This window comes from Parasteatoda tepidariorum, chromosome 4 (genome assembly GCF_982258835.1).
Source record: "Parasteatoda tepidariorum strain Cologne lab strain chromosome 4, Ptep-v5.0, whole genome shotgun sequence".
NCBI lineage: Eukaryota > Metazoa > Arthropoda > Arachnida > Araneae > Theridiidae > Parasteatoda > Parasteatoda tepidariorum.
Genome location: NC_141758.1, coordinates 66211267 through 66229612, shown reverse-complemented (window position 1 = coordinate 66229612; position 18346 = coordinate 66211267). Strand labels below are relative to the sequence as shown.

The window sequence follows — 18346 nt, the reverse complement described above, 5'->3', positions numbered from 1 at the left end:
AATTACATTGGTTTATCGTTTAAGCTTAGTATTAAGAGAATGTATGTCTTAAGTTTTTTTTTATCTCAACAATCAGTTACATTTCTATAAATGTTTCTATATTGTGCGTAGCTGTGAGAATTGAATATCTGTAAGACCTTCCTTATTCTAAGTAATTAGAGCCAAGGAGAGAATACAAGGGTCGTTTACTTCAGGAAATCAAAATTTTTAGATTACTTTGGATATTCATTTTCAAAATTAAGCATATATTTTTTCTAATATATATTTTATAAATGTTATATTTAAATAAATACTTCCCTATCTACCATATATATAAGAATATTTTAAAACCTACTCTAGATTACAGCACATTTTAAATAGAACCCACTAACTAGCTAAAATTATTATTTGTTGTGTTAGTTCCTTGTAACCCAAAATGTAAAAAAAACTTCTTCCATCATATTAGTAGCATAACATATCAGGGTTGGCAAGGTTTAGGACAGAATGGATTAATCCACGGTTTAAACCCTGGATTAAACCGTCCTGTCCAAAACCCCTTTGTCCAAAACTGTCCAAAACCCTTTTACTCAAATTATGTCACAATTTTATCTGAACAATATTTACGAGGTAAAATAAACACAGAACTAATAACATATTGATAATTAAATCTACTACAGAATATTTGTGTTTAAAAGTATAATGTTTTATTAATATTGTTTGACTCTTCAATTTAAACATTAAACAAAATCATGATTTATCAGTAATCAAGTTCCTCTAATTCAATAGTACATAACTGAAGTTGGACCTTGCCATACAGGTTAAGCTATTAGGGACTAAGTGCTTGGTTAGTCATGAACAGGTTTATTTATCTATAGTACTATTCAAGAATACTGTTATTTCATTCATGTTCAATTCTTTTAGCATAGTGGTGATACATCACCAGTGTCAGTAACTGAAACTGATGTTATGCCCTTCAAAACTGTTAATACATTTTTCTGTTATTTTGTATTTTCAATGTAAACTAATATATTTATATTTAAAAAAAATTTTTTTTTTAAAAATTGATGTCTTTTTTATCATCCTGTGATCCAGAAATTATAAAATTGTTTAAAAAAATAATGTGAAAAATAAAAGGATAATTTTTAAACGAATTTAGTATTTTTTTAAAAAAATATATTATTTTTTTATATTGCATTATTTATCTTTATGCAAAAACATTATTTATCAGTATTAAAAGCATATTTATATTTAAAGGTTTAGGTATTCACTTTTGTTGCTCAATGAATTATGGAGCTTCAAAAATTATAAACCTTTTTCTATTATATTATTTTCTTTTGATAAGTTAAAGTAAATTGTATAAAAAATATCAAATATTTATTGAGACATGTAATTATTATGTGTACAATGGTTACAGCTATAGAATTTTTATCTTTTAATAAAGTTCAAGGTTATGGACAGTTTTACCCAGTTGAGGACTGTTTTACTCAGTTCAGGGTTGGAGTTTTTGCTGGCAAAAAGGTTTTTTTTGCCAGGACAGTGGCAAAAACTGGTAAAAACCGGCAAAAACCAAATTATCTAAATTGCTGATTAAATATTATTACAAAATACTTGAAACAAATTTAAATCAATCATAAGGAATAATAATTTTCATACATTACATGAAAAAATTATTTTTAACATATTAATAAATAATATACCTGAGGGTAATAATTTTTAAAAGATTGAAAATTTTTGATCTCTTTTCATTTTAGAATCCTAAAATAAAAGTTTTTTTAGAAATAAATATTATTATTTGTATAATACTATTATTTATTATAAAAAATTATTATTTGTACAATAAATAACTACACATGTTGATAGATATTTTATGCTTTAAATTATATTTGTATTAATTTAAAATAAGTTCATTTCACTGGAAAAAAGAGAATAATCACAAATTTTCCTATCAATAATGTTTTAAACTACTAAAATGATACATTATCATTTAATTATGAAATAATAGTTTTGTTAATTTTTTTGTAATTATTTATATTCATAGTATATTTCAATTTTAGGAATAATTTTGTATAAAAAATGTGTTTTTTTCCTCTCATTTTGGAAAATATAGGTTTTTGCCACTTTGCTTGGCAAAAACCTGTTTTTGCCAAGACGGTTTTTACCGGTATTTACCATGTTTTTTTCCACCTGCGGCAAAATCTTGGCAACCCTGACCCAGTTGAAGACAGTTTTACCCAGTCGAGGACAGTTTTGCCCAGTTTAGGACAGTTTTACCCACGTGTCCTGTCCAAAACCAGTTTAGGACGTCCAAAACCCCAACCCTGTAACATATAGGTGATATAGTTCATCTTTCTTTCATTTATTACTGTTGATATATATATCATTACTCAAGAATGCCCTCATACACACATGCATTTGTTTTCTCAAGTAAAAAGAAAAAAAGAAATAGGAAAAATACAATATGAATTTGGTGATAGTTAAATTTTTTCCCCTAACAAAAAAAAAGAAAGAAAAAAAGAAACTAGAACTTACTATCTGAAATCTTTCAAAACTTCTTTAAATACTCATTTGTTAATAAAAATAAGTATGCATTTTTAAGTTATCCCAATATAATAACTGCTTAAAAAGAAGGTGGAAAGAAACTAAAGGGGTAAGGGAATTGGAATCAGTTATGAGAGTAACCTGTGTAAAAGAGGTTTTGATAATTGAGGTTTAATCTGAGTTCTCCCTAGTTTTTGGAAAGGGCAGAGGGCTTCCTCTCAGGAAAGAGAAATTTACTTAACATAGTAAAAATTTTCTCAAGATGTGTAATGTTATATAATAATTTAATTTGATCCTCAAGATTTTTTTAACTTATCCTCTGATACCATTTTATGTCTAGATTTAAAAATAATAATTCTCTCTCATTATAGAAACAAAAGAAAAATTTGTAGGTTATAAAAATAATTAGAATTGCTAAAAGACAATCTCAGTACATAAATTTTTTTTCAAAAAAAAGCTAATTAATTGATAAACAACTTGAAAGCTTTTTTCTATAATAAAAATTTTAAAAATATATAAAATTATATAGTATAAATATATATAATTATAAAAAAAATAAACATTTAAAGGTGCTTATTTTTTTTTTAAAAAAAAAAAGGGTATCTATTTAAAAAATAATTCTAAAATTTAAAGTCATTAAAAATTTATTAATATCCCATGCCCCGAAAAAAGAGGTACAGTACTGAACCCGTTATCCGGAAATCAGAAAACCAAAAAACCGGAATTAAATTCGATAAATTTTCCCGCGATTTTTAAAAAAAAAAATTTTTTCCTCATAAAATTTTAGGATTTTTTTTTTTCTTTTTTTTTTTTAAAGATGTTCACCTTACCATCATTTTGGAAATAATCATTAGTGTATTACTTCATCGTTTTTTCTTCTTTTTAAGATTATTTCCAAAAAAAAATTTTTTTAGTTGTGTTTAACAAAAAAACGGCTTTTTGTAGCGATTCAGAAAACCGGAAAAATCAGTTATCCGGAATAGCGATGGTCCCGATCGTTCCGGTTCCCTACTGTACTTATAAATATTTATAGCAGTTGAGAATAATCTTTACAAAATAAATATTTGTAATAGTAATCAGAATTAATCCTATAAACACATAATTTTACCAGTGTATAATTATTATTTAAACTGTGAAATAATTTTTTTCAAAAATGAATATGAAAAAAGGGGCAGGCAGGGTGGGCCACCTTCTGAAAAGACTTAAGGATAATACAGGTTTTACTTTTTATGCATTCGTATTCTTATTTTGGCTGTTAGCTGTAACAGTCTTTCAAATGCTTCTTTTTTTAATGCAATTTTTTTTTAATCTTAAATGATGCATAAAAAGATAAAAGCTCATTTAAGAATAATAGTAATTTTGCCTATTTTGTGGATAAATTTCTTTTCATTTTTTTGATTCACTGTTTTTTTTTTTTTTTTTTTTAATTTATTATTTTTTTCATCTGCAAGTCTCTACTACAGAAACTTTTAGGTTTTAAGAAATTATTACATTAGTCAACCTAAGAGTTATCATGGAAGTATAATTTAATATCATGTATTCTGAACTTCATAAATGGCTGGTACATCCCTTATAGTAAAAGCCACTCTCCGAAGGATTGATCATGAAAACCACCAAATCGAGACTTGGTGTTTGGTCCTCTGTTTCACTAGGCTCTTCAGATTTTCTACCAGGCTCAAGTCAAGTGTTTTGCAGATCCGTAGAAATATATTAGGGTATGTGAATTTTCATTGAACCAGGTGAATATTCTTTCACTCTGATGAGTTTTGTTTTTGTCATCTTGAAAAAAAGAGTCATCAATGTCATGTTCGTCATGAAATGGCCGCACCTTATTAACTAGATTGTAAAAATAAGCACGCTGATTCATGTTAGTGGTTAAGTAACTCAATGAGCAGCCCCAATCCATAATATATTTGTAAAAAAAAACATCACACATTATAGGAAAAACACAAATTAAATTTTGCTTTTCGCAATTTTTCTGAGAGTGACTAATTTTTCATCCTGTGAGCTTGTTCTATGCATAGAGGGAGGATAAAATGACGGAATGAGATATTTCATAACTAAAGTTGTAGAATATGTAAAAAAAAATTTTTTTGTATAAAAGTAAGTAAATTGGAGTTTAAATAAATGTATTAGATTTTCGTATAATAAATAACATTCACTATAATATTCGTGAACAGTTTTAAAATTTGGGTAAAATTAGCTATACCACATTTTACTGCCAAAACGCTAATGTCTTAGCAGTATAAAAATAATTTTTTTGGCAATTGATGTTTCATTATGATACCATTTATAACTTTGTAGTGTCAAGAAAAGTCTCCAGGAGCTGCTCAATATCTCAAAGGTTTAATTAAGAAGCTATTGGTTATTATCTCACGCCCTGCTCGCCTTTTGGAATGTTTAGTAAGTGGTTTAATGTTTGTCATCATCTTTATCTTATTACTTACAATAACAACTTATAGATTGGATTATCATAAGTACTAACCGAATTCAAAAATACATTAGTATTGAGGATCCTTTTAAAAAATATTTTATCTTTTAACAAGACTTTTCACAAACATTTTTCATTTTTAAAACAATTGATATTTTTAAAATTACTGGCAATAGTGCATAACAAAGCATGTCAAACACAATAAAAATCGTATGTTGCATTATTATCACATTTTGCATAGTTTGCAATGTTTCAAGAACTTTTTAAGCAAACCAAAAAATGTTTATATGCAATTATAAAATTGATTTATCTTAAGATATTTTTTAAAAGAAATAATTTTTAATAATATTTAATTTAATAGTGAAAAGTTTTGAATTGTAAGGTATGCAAATTTTTTCATTGTTATTTTAACTAACCAAAAATTAAATTTTACAAAATCAGTTGAATTGTCTTTATTTCAATTTAAAAAGGTTGTGTGTCAAACATTTGATTTCTTGATAAGCCACCAACAGTTTTGTTTGTTTGTACATTATCACTTATTCAATTTTAATTATGTTTTTTTTTTTTCATAATTTTTTGTTCTAATTCTTAATTCTTTCTTATTCTTAATTCTCATTTTTTCTTAATTTATTTTTTTTTTCTTAATTTCTTGCTTGATGAACTTTGCATTTATAAGATGTATCCTGAAGAAATTTTTTACAATATTTTGGAAATATATGATTTTAAAAAAGTTGAACAAACTTAGATATCCCAAATTGTTTACATAGATTAAAATTATATTTATTTATAGACTTTATTAATGTTATGAAACAGAGTTCAAAATAAAATTCATCAAACTTAGAATACTTTGTTAGTAAAAGTTTTACTTTACTTTTTTAGGAATTTGATCCTGAAGAATTCTATCGGTTACTGGAGGTTGCTGAAGGACATGCTAAAGTTCAACAAGGGGTGACAACAGATATTCCCAAGTATATCATAAACAAACTTGGTTTAAATAGGGATCCTCTAGCTGGTAAGAATTTAAAAAAAAATTATTTAGCTTTTTTGTATTTAATTGTTTTGTGTTTTTTTTCTAAATAAATAAATTAAAGTATCGCTAACGTGCTTTTATTTAACATGACGCGTAGTGTTTTTGAAAAGTGTTTAAATCTGCTTATTTTCTTTTTTTAAAAGCTCTTAAGGGTGCTTTTTTTTATTGGGTAGTTTTGAAAAGTGCTTAAATTTGTCGTTTCGAAAAATGAGATTTCTTTCTTTACCATGTTAATTTTCGCCACGTATTATTCAAAAGCGGCAATCATTTTACATGTTTGATGAAATACTTATAGGTTTGCTTGTGCATGTTCTAAGCTGGGTGCCGTGAGATTCTTGTACTCTCATGTGCAACTCTGCTGCATTTTGCAAGATATTCTCAATTTCATGCTTTATTTTCCACCCCATGAAGTCAAACCGAAAAATCTCTCATTTTTTTTATGGTGCCTAATATAATCAAGAAAAGAATTCTTTGTCAGAAACTAGTTATTTTATCATGATCATGTAAAGTTTTTGAAAATTATTTTGCATTTTGTTTATGTATATATTGCTTAAAAAGTACTTAAAAGGTGCTTATTTTTTGTTGAAAGATTTGACTATGCACCCTATTTTATCAATTGATTTTTTATTTAAATTTCCATTTTTTCAGCGAGGAACCTGGTATTAAATATACATTATGAATATCTGATTGTAGAATTAAAGGAAATGTTGAGTACTATGCTAAATAAGATTCATTATAAATAATTCTAAAATAGATTGTTGATATTTACAATTAAACTAAAGTGTTTAAGTATTATTTAATGCATGCAAATATTTGTTTTAAATATAAAATTAAATAGTATATTAGTTGTTTACATTTTTATATGACACTTTACTTAAAAAGTTCTGTGGGAAAGCTGTAAAAAAAATTGGTGTGAATGGGTTAGTTGTTGGGGCTGGTGCATGGTGAGTTATGCTTAATAATACAGTCGAACTCGTTTATAACGAGCACAAAGGGACCGTAACATGTACTCGTTAAATCCGAGTGCTCGTAATAAACGGGTCCTTAAGACAGGCGTGCAACCAGAAGAGGGGGGGGGCTTGGGAGGTCATAAGATTGAGTATACTTAAAATTTAATTAATACTTACTTACTTTAATTACATTAATTAATTTAATTAAATACTTTTCTTAATTAATGACAACTAACCCCCTTCCCTCGCATTTCTTTATCATTTTGAAAAAAAGATAAGACAGAAAGACTAGAAAGATGAGAAAAAAGATTGCAAGACAGAAAAATATTGCTCGCTAAAACCGGGTCTTGCTCGTTCAAAGCGACTTCTGTTCCATAGACTTAACATTGATCCAACCAAAAATTCTCGTTTCTCTCGGTAAATCCGAGTTCTCGTTAAATCCGAGCTCGTCATAAACGAGTTCGACTGTAATAGCAAAATGGAAGCAATTAACTTATTAGATAAGAGAAATGTTACATCACAAGTTATTTATAATTGCCACTCATTTTTAATTTAGCAAGAATTAGTTTCATAATTTTTTTAAAAAATCTAATGAAAATTAAGAATATTATTAATGACTCCTATTCCTTTTTAATTGTTTTATGTATAATATTTTAAAAATTCTTAAAGTGCTATTTGAATTTCAGAGTTAAGTCAAGAATTGGCTAATGAATTTGACCCACAAGATCAGATTGATTATTTAACAGTATGTTTCTCATAATTGTTTATATATTATTTTACAAGATTATTTTTTTAGCTCATGAATTTTATTATTGTTATCATTCATGAAATATTTGTTTAATACAAGGTATAATGTAATAAATAATTAAAAATTATGTGCCTAGGTTTTCTCTCATATTTTGAAGTTTCTCACAGTGTATTCTTTGTCTTTAGAAATGTAGGTTTTTATTCTTTTTTTTATTATTACATATTAAATTTTTTTTGTTTTTCTTTTTTTCTTTTTTTTTTTTTGTTTCCATTCTTTTCTTTTTGATACCTCTTAACTGTGCAAGAATCTAAGATTTGACCAAGCTTGAATAAATAGATGCTGTGGAATTATTCATTTAAAATGTGAATTTTTTATTAGAAGTTATAAGGTATTAAATAAAAAGTCAATATTTTGCTCAAAATGCAATTTGTATATTAATAGCTCATTAAAATTTCAGCTACATTCTTTTGGCATGACCAAAAGTAAATAAAAAGTTACATAAATTTTCAATAATTTTTTTTTTTGGTGATTACTTATTTATTTTTTTATTTTGCTTCTTTAATTATATTTTTTTTCTTTGCATTTTTTTTGTTAAATGATAAGTAAAACAGGGTTGCCTTGCCACTGGGAAAACTTGTAAAATACAGGGAATTTAAGAATCATCTAAATTAAGAAAAATGCTGGAAATTTTGAGTTTTTCCTCATAAACTGGGAAAATACTGTGAATTTATTTATTATTTTCTTTTTTAAAAAATATAAACTTCTCAAAGTGCAATCAATGGGATGATTAAAGATAAGTCTGCTATACCATTTTATTTTATTTACTTTGGTATTTTTTTCAAGTATGTTTAACTGTTCTTTATTTCTCTAAGTTTTTTCTGTGATTAAAACTAGTATAGTTATCCTAATATAGTTCACACATGATCACTGTGATTATGTGTTTCATCTTAATTAACATGTGTGTAAACATGGTGCGTAGCATTTTTAAAAGGTGCTTATTTTCGTTATTTGAAAGTCCTTAAAAGTGCTTTTTTTCAATAGTGTGTTTTTAAAAAGTGCTTAATTTTTCCTTTTCGAAAATGAGATTTTTTTTCTTTACCATATTGATTTTTACATTGTTCTATTCATTGTTCTATTTCACAATTCATTCAACCACAATACACTTTGGCTTACCGCCGGTCCGTAATGTATGATAGTGCCAATCATATTACATATTTGATTAAATACTTGGGTGTCTGCATGTGTATCAACTATGCTGGATCGAGTGAGATTCTTGCACTCTCAGGTGCAATTCCGTTGCATTTTGCAAAATATTCTCAACTTCAGGCTTCATTTTCCATCCTCTGAAATTGAACTGAAAAATATCTCGATCTTTTTATGATGGCTAATATAATAAAGAAAGAAAATTTCTTTGTCTGAAACTAGTTATTTTATCATGATCATGTAAAGTCTTTGGAAGTTATTTTTCATTTTGTTAATGTATAAAATGCTTTAAAATATTATTTGGGTGCTTTTAAGGTGCTTATTTTTGTTGAGACATTTGACTACGCACCATGATAAAATGTTTAAGGAAATATAGGGATTTGTTTTCCAAATTTGATTGGCAACCCTGTTAAATGTCTAAACTGTAGTGAGCAGTTGAGATTCAACCTTGACAATTGTAATTTAATCATGTATTTACTCAGTGTGAATTTAGTCACCAACTTATACACCAAATGCACACAAATTTCACCAATTGAAAGAGTTAGCGACTTTTACACATGGAATAGATTATAGTTGAACCTTGATAACACAAATTTTTCAAAATGAAAAATTCCAAATCTCTTAAGAATCTGAATCTCTTATCATATTAATATTATAAAAAAAAACTTCTTTTAGCTGCATTTATTTATTTTTTTGGTGGCCCTTGACTTTAAAAAATATTTGATCACCTAATAATGATTTTTTCCCCTTATTTCTGCAAATTTTTCTAATCTTTCTTGAACCTTTAAAGGGAAAGAGTTTGTCATTGAAAAGAATTTGCTTGAATCATCCATTCCTAAAGATCTAAACATAATGTGTACGTAGATGTGTATACTTCCATGAAATTCGAAAGAACTTGCTAATTTAATGAATCCAAAAGAAAATATTACTAATAAGGAAGTAATTATTATGAGCAATGATGTTGCAATATCTAGTGAATCTGAAGAATCAGAAATATTTTAAGTGAATACAACATCTGGAGGTACATCAGAAGAGGAGAAGGACAAAACATAGGGACTTCAGCAAAATGTGAAATCATGAAAAAGCAAAAATATTGACACTGTTTGAAATAGCTTTTTTTAAAAAGTAATTGCATGTTATAAGCTTTTAAACAATCACAGTGAATATGACAAAGTTTTTACTATTTTAGTTAGTTTTTTTTTTGTCCGCATTTAAATGTATATGGGCTTTTTGAATTTAAATTTCTAAAAGACCTTTTTATAGATTGATATTTTTATGCATTTAAGTGTGAATCAATTGAAAAAAAAATTATCAAATGTTAATCATTGTAAAGAAATCTAGAAATGATTTATCCACTTGGAAAGAAAAATTGCTAATATATTTCAATAATTTATTTTTTCAAAAAACTGCTTCAGATGCTTGCACTTTTCTAATTTTAAATTTTTTTTCCCTCTAGAAAACAGGTAGAGAACTTTTTCCAAAATCAAAACCTCCATCAGAAAGTGACTTTGAAAATATTAAATTAATAAGCAATGGGGCTTATGGGTATGTAATTTTCTTTCAATCCTATTTCATCAAGAATATTTTTGAGTTGTATTAACACATTTTTCTGTTTATTTAGTGCCCTTGTATTACTACATATTGTCTCTAGTATTATATGTGTCAAATATATATTTATCAAGCATATATCTGAATTATTGATGTTAGATTGAATTCAGTAACATTTATTTATTTCTTATAGTTCTATTCCTTTTACAGACTTAGTTTTTAAGCTATTCTTTATAACTCATCAATAAAATCTGTTTCTGCGCCGAAAAACATATTCATTTTTCTTTTTAAGACATATATTTTTGAACTAACAATTGTTTAAATAATACATTAAGAGAATCACATGCAAAACAAAACTTTAGTTTTGTGTTTTGAAAAAAAATTTAATGTGGCCTTATCCAGTTTATTACAGTTAATTTTATGCAATTAATTTTGTAATTAAACATCATTTATTTCTCTTTTATATACTTTGTACATAATTTAGTCATTAATTGTTTATCATTCTAAGCTTTAAAATTTGATTTGTTAACATGCTCTGACCTGTCAAGCTTTTGTGTCTAATCTCAGAACTTCAAGCTAAAGTATTTTCTTAAGCTTTTTTTCTAACAAGCAAATGAATCAAGGAACCTATTCATAGTTTGCCTAAAAGCTTTCTTCTAGATCAACAATTTCGGTTCTTCAAGGATATTAAGTTTATCATTAATTCCTTGTTAGAACCTTTTTCTTTTTAATCTATTCAGCGTTTAAGATTGAATGGAGTAATAAGTTAAGTTTTGCTTAGACTCTTGCAAAGCTTGACTTTTAAACATCTTTTTTAAAGGTACGCTTTCGCGCAAGCTATTTTAAAGGAAATTAATGAAATTGAATTTAAAAAAAAGAAAATATCTTGCTGAAAATTAACTCGCATTGAGCCAAGATATTAGTCAAACATGAATGTTAATTCGAACTAAATGGTTGCATTTTTAAATGTAATACCTCTACTATAGTGATTTTTTAAAATCAAAACCTGCATTAAGTTGAATTTTTTTCATCCATTGATACAGAACAGAAATTATTTCATTTGATCTAGAGCATACTGTATGTGCCTGTTTTCATACATCCTGTTTTCATCATGTACCCCACAGATCTTGGTATCATAACACTAGACAATTCGATATTTGAAATAGCTTAACATGAGCAAAATACATAAAATGCACTCACAAACTATTCTTTAGAACAAACTATTACTTAATTTTCAGCTATCGATTAGCTACCATGAATATTGTCTTCGAGCTCTTTGCTTATTGTGGAAGATATTACTGGCAGTTTAGTTTTGCCTTTTATTTCTTACATTATCAATCCGAAAAAGTTCATCCTATCCTAAATACTTTAAACTTTTGTTTCATAGTTCATTTTGATGTTCCCTTCTTTCATATTTCTTTACTTTAGTTCCACATAAGGCAAACTCCCTGTTTTTTAAGGCTCTTTTTTTTTAATCACACTTTTTCATAGTTTTTCTTCATTTTTATTCTTTATGACACTTACAATGCCATTACATACATATTTAAAAAAAAATCACCTCTGAGATGATTAGCTTAACGGAAATTAAATGTAGAACATATCTTATCACATGAGCAGCTCAGAAATTATTAAGTCAGTGTTTTACTTTCATCAATTTGCTTTCAAAAAGCACATCTTTGGGAAAGTCATTTAAAAGTAAAGCTATGTAAGTCAAAGCAAAACTTAATAGCTTATTACTCCATTCGATCTCAAACACTAAACAAACGAAATGGTTGAAAAATATTTTAAAATGTCTGATACAATAATGGAAAAAAAAGTATAAAACAGCTTTTTTTGGATGAAGCATATGCGGATGATATCTCTTTTATGAGTGATGTCTTCATTCATGCTAAGATTGTTAATATGAGAAATATTTCAATTTTTTCTTTTTTTTTTTTTGAGGACCAAGTTGTATATTCATTGTTTTTCTGTGTTTGTGAAAGATTTAGGAAAAAATGTCTGAACTTATTTCTTTATATTCCAAAGAAATCAATTTTTCAGTTTAAAGTGTAAAGACATTTCAGAACAGAAGTATTTTATTCTTTTGATAGATGATTCGATACAAAATAGTGTAAAGTTAGTAGCAGAAAAAGTATTACCTGCAGTGAGTTGGCAAAGAGTATGAACTATTTCTCACAGCGAGAGAACATTTAGCCACATAATAAAAATGCAGTCTTAATTCTATTCTTTGCTAAAACAAACTTCGGGAGATGTTTTGACTGGGAAGGCAAACCAGAAAAAACTTCAGAATTTCTTTTTTAAAAAAATTCTCCATCAGTCATTCAAATCTCTTTTTTTTAAAAAATGGATGAATTTATTATTTTGCTCTCTCTTGAGGTGAAAAAGTTATTTACATAAATTTAAAAACGTATTTATATTTTAATAATCTGCTTAAACATTTAGTTTTAAGATCCCTGGCCATGCTAAAGATTTAGGTGCTCAAGGTTGTCTCTGTTCAAACTGTATGTCATTTTTCAACTTTAAACATACTTACTGACTATGCTTTTTAGGTTGGTTGTAAGCATATGCCTAGTTTTGTGAAATTTTTGAATATGGGCCATACTTTTGAATGATGAGTTATTTAATTTTTTTTATCAAGGATATTGTGTAAAACTTGAAAGCTACATAAAACGTATTTTAACTTTTAACATCAGTCTTACACAATTTGATGCATTTGTCTTCATTATGTGGTGTGTTCAGAGAACAGGCAAAGTCAGAAAATTTATCTATCTGGAAAATTTAAATGCCTAAACAATAACTAAGAAGTAATTAGTTTGAGTTCATAGTGCCTAAAAATCCTATTTTCTTTTTTTTTTCTGAAAGGTTAGTTTAAAATGGTACACATAATTACTGATATTCAGGTTCAGTGCAATTCCATGTCTTCTGAAAGCCTTAAGATATTTATAATTTATTATATTTTTATGTTTTATATATTTTTAAGTTAAACTAAAATTTTATCAGTTTAACGAAATATTATAATAGAGTTCATTGAATATTTATTCGAAAATATTGCTCAAAATCAATTTATTGTCAAAACCAATTTTTTTTTTAATCTTATGATATTAAGAGTGTTTAATTAAGGACATTTTTGTTAACTGGCTAGTATTTCCCACGCTATTTTATTCTTACCTATGATCTTTGAGCATTTACCAAATTGAAGAGGGAGAACTCTCAAATTTCACCATTGTAGTTTTTTTTTTTTTTTTTTTCAAGATTATTTTTTGGGGAAATAAAGTCAAACTTCTAATTTTGCAGCCGTTTATTTGCTTTTATTATCTCTAACATAGCAAATTTACATAATGTCATAATTTCTTTGCCTACGGTTTTACACATAGCAATGTTGAAATAACGTATGCACAATTTTGTTGAGCTAATATCAATTCTCTGTTTTTATTTAGGGCTGTCTATTTAGTGAGACATTTAAAGTCGAGGATCAGATTTGCCATGAAAAAAATCAGCAAGCATAATTTGATGCTCAGAAATCAGGTAGAACAAGTATATGCTGAACGAGATATTATGAGCTTTACTGATAATCCATTTGTTGTCAGTATGTTTTGTAGCTTTGAAACAAAGGTATATTATTATTGATTATTTAGTTTGAAACCTTTTTATCTTAATTCTTTTAAAAATGCTTTTATTTATGAGATACGCATAAGAACTAAAATTAAATATGTGTCAGTTGTTTGATTTTATTTTTATTCTCTTAAAATTAGAATGATCATATAATGTAGTTTGAACTTGAGAGGTGACAGGTATTAAAATATGTTAAGTTTTCCCAAAAAATGTTAAAAATATCTCACGTAATTCCTACTTGGTAACCATTCTAGAAACAAAGACAGGTTAAATCTGATAAAGATTTCAAGATAATGAGGTCATGCTGGGTATTGCAATTCATTACACCTGACATGCCTGCAAAATTTAAAAGTGCCATTAAATAATTTTTAAAACAATTTTTTTTTTCAATTTTAGTTAAAAATATTTTATTTTTGAAGTATCTAAGGAAATTGATATCTGTGAAATTATTTTGTAAGAAAATCTTTTGACATGCATTTATGTTTCAAAATAGTTTTGTAAGAGGTAATGAATTACAAGAAGATCTACTAGTTCATAAATGAATGCATGTAATAAATAAATTTCAAAATGCTATTGCAAATTCAAGTATAATATAATTTTGTGCTAAAAATACTTTTTGCTTATAACTGCTTGCGTATTCTTAAAACTTAGATTTATTTTAAAGTTAATTTTAACGTCTCTGCTGCAGGTGTTGTATGCAAGAACAGAAATGAAAAGTACTTATTTGTATTAAAAAATTTGTTTTTTAAATTTTTAATAGAGCAACATAAATGAAATGAAATGCATAGCTTAGAATATGATTTTTTGTTTGAAATTTATCTGTTGGTCAATATATTTAAGGGGTATCATTTAATATATTTTATATTTAATAAATTTTATGTGTAAAAAAAAATTACAGCTAAATTAAATCTTTTGTTCTAGAGAATATTCATGCTAAGACAAATGAATTTTAAGAAAGTAAACTTCATTTATTATTCATTAAAAGAAATTATTTCTAAATCTATTTTCATTGGTTGTAATTCTAGAGTTTGTAAGTGTAAGTAGTCATTTTAGAGAGTCATATTACCCAATAACTGTATTTTTCCCATGTAAGTAATGTTATTGCATTCCAAAACTGTTGCCTCAAATTCATAAACTTAAATACTCTTGAGTTGTACTCATTATAAAATAGTTTTGAGCATGAAAAATATAGAGTTCTTTTTAATTTTGAAAGAAAAGGCAGCTTTTCTTTTATGTATTAAATTTATTTAATAATATTGTTAATTGAGATTTACACTGGTTATTCATTTATTATTTCTGATTTATTTGCTATGCTAGAAACACCTGTGCATGGTAATGGAGTATGTCGAAGGAGGAGACTGCGCTACTCTTCTGAAGAACATGGGACCATTACCAGTTGATTTGGCCCGTTTTTACTTTGCCGAAACTGTTCTAGCTGTCGAATATTTGCATAGCTATGGAATCGTTCACAGGGATTTAAAACCTGACAAGTAGGTTTTATGTTGTTTTTTCTGCATATTCTAGTTTTAAACTAAATACTTTTCTTTAAAAGAAAATAACGCAACTGTTTATTTTGTTTAGCCTATTAATTACTGCCATGGGTCATATTAAATTAACAGATTTTGGATTGTCAAAAGTTGGGTTGATGAATTGTAAGTATAAATTCTAAATGTTCTTCGAACTTTTGTGAAGGAAGAAACTAAGTATTTTGTTTGTTTTTTAAGTGGCCACCAACTTGTATGAAGGTTATGTTGACAGAGAAACTAAACAGTTCACTGATAAGCAAGTGTATGGAACTCCTGAGTATATAGCTCCTGAAGTGATATTAAGACAAGGCTATGGTGAGGATGATATTTTATATTTTGATAGAAATTCAAATTAGGCCAAGAAAGTTCTGCCTTAGGTTTGTTTTCTTACTCATAAGGCTATGTTGTTGTTGTTGCTTATCCCCTTGGCCTAGAGCTCTAGACCAAGTACAGAAGATCATGTCGCATCAGCAAGTCATAGACAGTCCTCCATCGCTCATCAGTTGCCTCACAGAGGCACCAATGCAATCCAAAAGATGAGATGGAGAAGCGATGGCCGAGCAATGACAATAGGCATAGGTCTTTCCTGAGGGAATGTTTCTTTCATTATTTGATACTTAAATATGTATTCATTAAATAGCATAGTATATATTAATGTAGTCCATTAATTATATGAACAAAAATTTTGACAAACGTAGATTGAAATTTTGATATTATGCTTATTTCAGTTAAAATTTCCACGCAATACTATAAATTAATAAAAAAAATATTTAATATAATACTGAATTATTTAATATATATGTTACTTTTACTAAATTATTTAATATAAAAAATCTCAGGGCCGCCATTAACAACTTAAAAGGCTAATAAAACAATTATTTTGAAGAAAGGACTACTAAAGCGATTAAATTTGCCTAAATATTGAGAAAAGCAACTATTTTGCGTTCAGTTGCAAAAATTTAGCAACTTCTTTTATTAACTGCGTTCACACACAAAAAAAATATTAACTCAAGTTTTTTTTTTTTGTCACTGTTGCTAAGATAAGAATCGATTCCTCTTTGAAATTTCCATATGTGACGTCCTTGGTCAAAAAATTTTTAAAGTTTATTTTGATTATGTTACTTAATATTAATGCTTCTTATAATGTATTTCAGGGAAGCCAGTAGATTGGTGGTCAATGGGAATTATTCTCTATGAGTTTCTTGTAGGTTGTGTTCCATTTTTCGGTGATACTCCTGAGGAACTTTTTGCACATGTTATAAATGGTGAGAATAAAATTCTTGTGTTTAATCATAATCTCTCATTTTATAGTGACTAAACTTTAGGAATGTATACTTTAGAGTATCCTTTAATGTAATGTAACCCTTCAATGTTTAATAGAGTATACTTTAATGTATACTTTTACTTTAGAGCAAAATTCAAATTATATTAAACTGCATTGATGGAATTTGAACTGAATCAAGCTCAATTCTAATAAACAAAAATTTGAAAGAACTGATCATGTACTGTTATTTTTAAAATTTCATTGCTAAACTCTTTTTTTTTAATCCTTATTTTATTTTAAATTAAAATGAAGGAATATTAATAAACCCTAAGAGATTGATGGTTAACAGAAATCTTAACTCTCATCCTTATTAAACTTTTAATTATTCTGTTTTTATTGCCTATTGTTTTATTTTTGAATCATGAATCCATATAGATCAGGTATCTCAGTACTTCACAAAAAAAAATACAAGAAACAACAAACAAAAAGAAATTAATAAACAGACAAGACAAATCAAATATTTACAAACAAACAATCTTGACAAACAAAAAATTAGGAAGAGTTGAGTTTGATCGCAGCAGTTCATATCATTCTGACTTATTAGTGTAGATGGACAATATCATTAAGTCTCTCAGGCTCTTCTTTTCTTGTTCTAAAGCTGGGCACGTAAGGAGTTGTTCAACGTTCTTGACAGCCTAACTATACATCTGGGATACATTCAATGTGAGGACTTTCAGATGTTCTGACATGTAGTTTTAGCCTGTCTTGAGTCTGAAACTTGTTAGTGCTTTCTTGCAGGGATTCACCCATTCTGGGCATTAACTCAGAATTTATTCATTGATTTAACTGAGTGATCAGATTTGAGGATGTCCATGATTTTCTCATAAATGTGACTTGAAAGGCATAGGTTTGTTGTGCAAATTTTCCTCTCTTATCCAAACAGTTTATTACATTGGATTCCCAAATGCAGGGGTGATTGTGCTCAGGATAAAGTCTGGATTTCAAGATTTTTTTAGATCAGCAATCCATGATTTTTTTAGTAAAGAATTAGAATTGAATTATAAAGAAGGAAACTATTTTAATTACAATTTTTGGTAGGTAAAGAATTTATTTTTGTAGACAATATCTTTTTTCATAAATTTTTTTTCTGAGAAACTCTTACTGATTCTTTCATTGGTAGGTTGTCTGCTGTGATATTCAGATTTGCATTTCATTATTTTTTTATTCAAACTTCTTTGAAAATATCACTTTATGATGACTTCTGTTTTCTTTAAAATCTCTTTTTAGAAGTGATTGTTTTTAAAAATGTAGCAATTCTTTTAGGAATTTGAGATACTACCAAAAACTATTACTTGATAAAAGTGAAATTTTTCTTCCAAACTTATCTGCTTGGACAATTTTGTATAACTTTCCTCAAAATGTAACAAATTAAATTAAAAATGTAAAATTACCTTACTTTGTATAACATATTATTCTCGTGTTTGCTAATAAACTTAGAGTTAGAATTTTTCTTGAAA

General features: G+C 27.0%; 1 protein-coding gene across 6 annotated transcripts in view; it reads left to right on the top strand.

Annotated features, from left to right (window-relative positions):
- The window catches only part of dop (microtubule-associated serine/threonine (MAST) protein kinase dop), a 59615-nt gene that overhangs the window by 29435 nt on the left and 11834 nt on the right, over positions 1–18346 (top strand). For all 6 annotated transcript variants that reach the window (XM_071182393.2, XM_016048072.4, XM_016048073.4 and 3 more), the window contains 9 exons: positions 4822–4920; positions 5828–5960; positions 7615–7673; positions 10336–10424; positions 13865–14039; positions 15357–15529; positions 15621–15691; positions 15764–15880; positions 16720–16830. In XM_071182393.2, the coding sequence (XP_071038494.1) occupies positions 4822–4920; positions 5828–5960; positions 7615–7673; positions 10336–10424; positions 13865–14039; positions 15357–15529; positions 15621–15691; positions 15764–15880; positions 16720–16830 (1027 nt within the window). The remainder of the gene's footprint in view (positions 1–4821; positions 4921–5827; positions 5961–7614; positions 7674–10335; positions 10425–13864; positions 14040–15356; positions 15530–15620; positions 15692–15763; positions 15881–16719; positions 16831–18346) is intronic.